Consider the following 6,879-nt stretch of genomic DNA (forward strand, 5'->3'; position numbering starts at 1 on the left):
TGGATTTTCGGTGCCAACATGTGCCGATCCCCACTTAGCAGCAGCACTGATAACTGGGGATCGGCACTATTATTGCCAATTTCTGGTTATCGTCACAGCTTGAAAGCCAATTTCAATTGTTCCTAAAATACAAACCTTTTACAATTATCTTTACTGCCAGTCACTGGTAGCCAGAATAATATATGAATAGACGTACTTATGACAGTTAAGGGACATAAAAGGTAATGAAGATAATTTGAATTATCAGTAGTAGTGCTGAAGAATGACAAAAATTACACATTGTAGGGATTTCTTCCCCTAGAGAATACTAGAGTGGGAGAAGACCTAACACTTCTTTAAAAAATAACTACATCTTTTGGCTAGCCAATCACACATCAAGTGAAATATTTAAGTAAAATACATATGAGGTTTGACTCTGTATGAATACTATGCTAATTTTGTAGAAAAAACTTCATTAACAAATACAAACCTAATAATTATTGTGTATCTGTATATAAAATATGCAGTAAAAAACTATAATATTGCTATAACTGACTTGACATCAAATAAAGAAAATACGTAACATCTTTACAAAAAATAAAAAAAAATTTAAATACATTGATTGTATATATATATATATAATATATATATATATATTATATATATATACTATTATTACTATATACAGACTTACTAAACTTCAGGCACTTCTTAATGCTAGTTTTTATATGACGGAAGACATAATGTAGAACAAAAATATAATCCAGTGACTTGCATAGTGTAGACTGGACCACATGGATAATGTATGTTTCATACTATACCCAGCTTCCTGCTTTTGAGATGGCGAGTCAAACATGATGCCCAGGTACGCAAGATGGAATATTGTTAGGAAGCCAAAACCCAAATTTACTAACACACTGAATCCTGACTTTCCTGGAAAAATGCAGATCAGAGGAGGGGATTACATACTCAAATATATAAAGTGACCAATAACACCTCAAAAGTTTTTCATTAAGCAACGTAATAATATCCATGACTTTTTGCATAAAAATCATCAGTGCCTATAGTGCCTCTGGATTTAGATACAGTTCAAAGTGAAGGTACATTTGAGTTTGTTTATATCTAAAAAGTATTAAAATACTCAGCATAATTATAACTCACAATTGCTTACAGCTTTCATTAGAGAACTCTGTCATTGCAGTTTTACTCTATAAGATTTTGTATTTCTATTTCCTCCTCTATATTATGAGTACCACTGCATGATATAATATTCAAAGCTTGCTTAGTAATAAACCTATGTTACTTTCCAGCTAAATGCTACATACTGTACAATGGAAATTTTTTGTTATCAATTTGTACATATGTGTAAAGCTTACCTTTCTGAGCATGACCACAGTTTTCACTGCAGCGTCTTGCTAAAATGCAAGCATCAAACACTGATGCAAGCTTCTGTCGAAGGGAGTATTCCACATAAGTATAGAATCCTAGTGAAAGCAACACTGCAGCTAGTTGGAAGTTAAGGCCATGGAACAATGATGACATTATATATGTAAATAACAATGCTCCAAATATTCCAAAACGATTTCGAGCAGTTTTAAAGATATCTGGAAAAGAACAAAATAAATATATACAGAACATTTTCTCCTCAGAAAAGTTTCAATTACTATTTTTAATGCCTTGTATTTCCATATCTTATCAGTGAGGTGTACCTAATCATTAAGGTATTAATGTGCAAGGTGAAATGTATGAAGAATGGTTAACCCTATGTTTCAAAGCAAATCTCTCTGTTTATAGAATTTGAATAGTACGCACAAGTTATGCCCAAAACTGCCTGAATTTCTTGGCCTACTGGATGAACCTAGCTATTAGCACAATTTTTTAAAGTAAATTGTATTTTTCCTAACTATACAAACCTCAAGTCCTTTACATTAAGAATTACTTTACAATGAAGCTGGAGCATGGACGTTAAATTCTTGAAACAAAGTGGTTAGCCAGTAACTACAGTCTGTTAGGCAGGTAGACCCACCTGCCTGGTTGTAAACACTCCACTTTGACTTTCAGCCCAGGTTTCAGATCGAAGGGTGGCATAAGGTGGGCATTAATATAAAGGACCTCAGGTTTGTAGTTAGGAATAACAGAATTTACTTTAAAATATTGTGATTTGTTCCTAAACAATACAGTAAACCCTCCGTATTCATGGACTCGCATACTCTTGGATTTCTCTCTGGAACATATGCCCCCATTATTTATGGAAAATTTGCTTATTTGCAATATTATTATGAGAAATATCAACAAATTCCTGTTCCTTTTTATCAATTTCATCATAAAATGCACTTTTTATGATAAAACTATTTAAAAAAAACAGGTATAAACATTTTTAGTGGGTTTTTCTTGAGTTTTAACTAACAAAATAGGCAGTTTTAAGCATTTTTATAGAGGTTTCAACTATTCACGGATTCCAGTTATTTGCAGAAGGGGTTCTGATACCGATCCCCCACGAATACGAATACAGGGGAACACTGTATACAAACCCTCGGTCCTTTACATTATGAAGACACACTGATTGGTGGGAGGAATCTGAATAAGCTTCTAGAACTGACTGGAGTTCAGCACCCTGCCTCTTACAACTTGATTGGAGTATAAGAGCTGCATGATTAAGATTCAGACTTCTGGGCCTTTTAAAAAAAGGGCTGGGAAGAATATTTAGAGTCGGAGGCATTAATTCAAAGTTTTGGGAAGGGTTTGCATTATTGCCAGTCTCCTTCCTCCCCTTGCTAGAGGAAGGAGTGAAATTGCTTCTATGATTCTGATAAGAAAAGTAAAAAGGAAACTCAAACATTAAACATCCAACCAACAAGTGTAAGTTCAAGTCCTATCCTCAGCCCAAAAGAAGAGTTGAAGGATGAGGAGGGGAGAGGCCAGTCATTCTCACATCCTTTTCATCTCTAGAACTGCACACCATAGACTAGATGCAACTTGTCCTCTTGAAGGAGTCGAGTAAGCAAACACAACTTGTTGAGCATCCACCACTGTTCCAAGGAAAATGGAATTCCAAGGCCCTGTGGACCTACCTGAAGGAAGAAAGATATAAATGTGGTCCTAATGAGACCGCATCTGTCTTCCAGTCAGACATATTCTTTGGAGTGTAATGAAAGTACCAAGCCACTGGCACCGTTCACTCTCTGAGAGAGCGTACTTTTGACATAGCCATCTGCAGGAGTTCATCATGATTTGGTAGGACTCGGAGGAAGACGTGTCGTTAGACACTTATGCATTGGGAGCCAGCAGTGGAGAAAGGAATTGACATTCAATGAAGGGTGTCAATCCTCCATAGGTACAGCAACACACCAATACAATAAATTAATGATGATCTGGATCAACCAATACAAAGTCCAAAACGTAGATCATGAAAGATTTGAGCTTGTCAATAGATGCTGAATAATTGCACATCCGAGACGAAGATAACATGACACTTACCTTTTGAAGGGTGATGTTGAGAATGAACCATGCAAATTGTCTATCTTCTTTGCCAATGCCGGCCGGATAGAGACGAAAACAAAACTTTGTCTGATGATTCTCATTAGGTATGAGAATGCTAGATGAGAGTCAAATGCCTTCTAGAGACCGAGGTCCCTGTGATGGCAAGACAGAGAAGTTTCTCATCAGTAGTTGAATCTCAACTAAGGAGAAACAACACTACTTTAGTGAATAACTAAGGCAAATGTGGACCTACGTACGTCTTCACAGTTCAATCGGAGAGAAGTGAACTCTCACAATTCTGATCATAGAAATAGTCCCATCGATGATGCCAACCAGTGAAGACAGCTCTAATCCCTTGCATTTTACAAGAACTTAAGACGTTATTCTGCTATTTCATTGGTGCTCAGCGAGAAAGTCTGTGCTTCCAATGAAGGCAGGGAAGTCTTAGTCATGAAAACATAGGGATTGTACTGCCTAAAGAACCGCTTCTTGTGGGTTGGATCAGGGAGGAACTCTTCTGTTTACCCTGGAAGCAGAGCTAGTCCGGCAGGGAACAGGCAAAGTCTACCATCATTCATTTTCAATTTGGGGTGAACAAAGAATAACTGAACACCTTACAAATTTAAAAAAAATTTATAATTGAAGACAAAACTCGAATTGTCTGAAGAAAATAATTCTGAGTCATTGCAGCGGCTGATGGGTCAGGTGCGATGGAGTAGAGGACTATAGACTTCTGTTATAAAAAGGGTAAACAGAAAGACGAAAATGAGTGTGATGAGACATATCTCTGTCTGGAAATTCTTGCAACGGCAAATGTATAGCGCAAGACATGAACCTTACGTGAGGATTCTGAGCCAACAAGAGTCCTAAGTCTGTGATAGCCAGGTAGACAGATTCAAATAGTAGTTAACCCTCCACAGAGGAGAGACAATACTAAGACTACAGAATCTCAAAGAGAAGGCAGAACTGCCCCTCGCTCGACTCCATATATTGAGTGGAGTGTTTACAGCCGGGCAGGCAGGTCTACCTGCCTAACAGACGGTAGTTACTGCCTATCCACCTTGTTAAAGAATTTAATTTTAGGAGAAACAACATCTTAGACATAATGTCTTTCATGGTAATCCCGTCCAGCGAGATTGTCATGAATCTTGTCTGGCTAGATCATCTTAATGAACATTGTGAAAAAAAAAAGTTTGCATGTCTTCATATAAGTATTATCAGTCTGTTTACTCTAATATATTAACATTTATATATATATATATATATATATTGGACCCCCCATATTCGCGTTCTCCGGATTCAAAGACTCACACATTCGCGGATTTCTCTTGGGAACATTTCCCACATTATTCGCAGAAAATTTGCCTATTCGCAGCATTTTCCTATGAGAAATATCCACAAATTCCTGTTTTTTTTTTTTTTTTTATCAATTTCATCACTTTTGTGATAAAACTAAAAACCAGGCATTAAAATTTTTAGTGGGTTTTCATGAGTTAACTAACAAAATAGGTTTTAAGCATTTTTATAGGGGTTCCAACTATTTGCGGGTTCTAACTATTCATTTCAGCACTGATGATGTAACAAGCTGTTAGTTACGAAACGCGTCGGCAAATAAATGAATCTTTCCTGTCAACTAGTTGTCTCCAAGTCACCCGTTCCACATGTATATATATATATATATATATATATATATATATATATATATATATATATATATATAATATATATACAGTATTCCCCCGTATTCGCGTTCTCCGGATTTGCGGACCCACTGATTCACGGATTTCTCTCTGGACCCTATCTACCCACCATTTGAGGGGGATTCGCCTATTCGCAGGATTTTCCAGCAGAAATCACACACAATTAGTGTATTTTGATGTTATTTTCATGAATAAATGCATTTTTATTGTACAAAAATTATTTACTAAATTCCAAATATTAATAATGATTAACACTGTATTAGAACATAGTATAAATAATAATTCTCTCTCTCTCTCTCTCTCCTACAGAGATGTATGTTTTTTTTTGTATGATAAATAATTGATTTCATATTTTCAAATATTAATATTAATGTATACAGCAATAACATCAATTCATTAAAGAAAATACTAAAGTGAATTAGTAAGATTTTAGTTTATAAATTTGAAAAATTATGTAAGAGTGAAGGAAATCCCAGTCTTCTCTCTCAAACTCCAGGTACTAAAACTGTCAAACATATCAAGTGATGGGACGAGGGGGAGCAGCAGTTGTGTTGTTGCCACCAAGTGTTCATGAAATTTTCTCTCTCTCTCTCTCTCTCTCTCATTTACTGAGACTTGAGAATTTTTATAGTACATGTACTATTTGTTTTTAATACTTTAAAATAATAATAATAATAATAATAATAATAATAATAATAATAATAATAATAATAATAATAATATAACTGTAATTACAAAATTCATATTACGTGATAGTATTTTAAAGAAATACAATAATCTATCTATTTCACTATTTTAATTAAGGATAACTTCTCTCTCTCTCTCTCTCTTTTGCCACACAGGATATGTACATCATAGTGGTAACTCCCTCCCTCTGTTTCGCTGGAAGCGATATAAGTATTTTCTGAGAGAAAAGAGAGATAAACTCTCTCTCTTTACTGAGATGAAAGAATTTTTATGGTACTAGTATGTAAAATGTTTATTGATATATTCTGTTAATAATAATAATAATAATAATAATAATAATAATAATAATAAAAGTGTAATTACAAAATTCGTATGTGGTAGTATTTCAAAGAGATAAAAATGACCTTTCCATTTCACTTACGTAAGGATAACTCCTCTCTCTTACTTTGATAAAGAGAATTTTTATGGTAGATGCGTGTTTATTAATATTTTCAAATAATAATAATAATAATAATAATAATAATAATAATAATAAAATAATAATAATAATAATAATATAACTAACTTCAAATGAAAATTCTTCCCTTCGTCTTTTACTGTATTAATTTCCTTACCTTCTCGTAACTCGTGACGATCGGAGCTGGGAAACAGTGCCATACAATGGTCAACGAATTTAATGGTTTTTATGCAATCTCTCTCTCTCTCTCTCTCTCTCTCTCTCTCTCTCTCTCTCTCTCTCTCTCCTACTGAGGAGATTCTTTTTTTATGGTACATACATGTAATAAGTTTATTATTAATATTTTTCGATAATAATACTATATGTGTAATAATAATGCTATAAATGTAATTACAAAATTCATATGTGAGTATTTTAAATACAATAATCTTTCCATTTCACTCTTTTAAATACTGCAAGGACAACTCTCTCTCTCTCTCTCTCTCTCTCTCTCTCTCTCTCTCTCTCTCTCTCTCTGCTTAAAAGTGTTAGAAGTACGTATGTACGTAAATACCTTTAAGGGTACTAATGTTTAGG

The 6,879-nt window shown here is 34.3% G+C and overlaps 1 protein-coding gene across 1 annotated transcript in view; it reads right to left on the reverse strand.

Annotated features, from left to right (window-relative positions):
* Window positions 1-645: 645 nt before the first annotated feature.
* The window catches only part of LOC135224006 (protein-serine O-palmitoleoyltransferase porcupine-like), a 388,932-nt gene continuing 382,698 nt past the window's right edge, over window positions 646-6,879 (reverse strand). Inside the window, exons 7-8 of the mRNA XM_064262931.1 lie at window positions 1,356-1,583; window positions 646-912 (exon numbers count right to left, since the gene is read on the reverse strand). Of these exons, the coding sequence (XP_064119001.1) occupies window positions 704-912; window positions 1,356-1,583 (437 nt within the window). The 3' untranslated portion in view covers window positions 646-703. The remainder of the gene's footprint in view (window positions 913-1,355; window positions 1,584-6,879) is intronic.

The sequence above is a fragment of the Macrobrachium nipponense genome, chromosome 10, assembly GCF_015104395.2.
Source record: "Macrobrachium nipponense isolate FS-2020 chromosome 10, ASM1510439v2, whole genome shotgun sequence".
Classification (NCBI taxonomy): Eukaryota; Metazoa; Arthropoda; class Malacostraca; order Decapoda; family Palaemonidae; genus Macrobrachium; species Macrobrachium nipponense.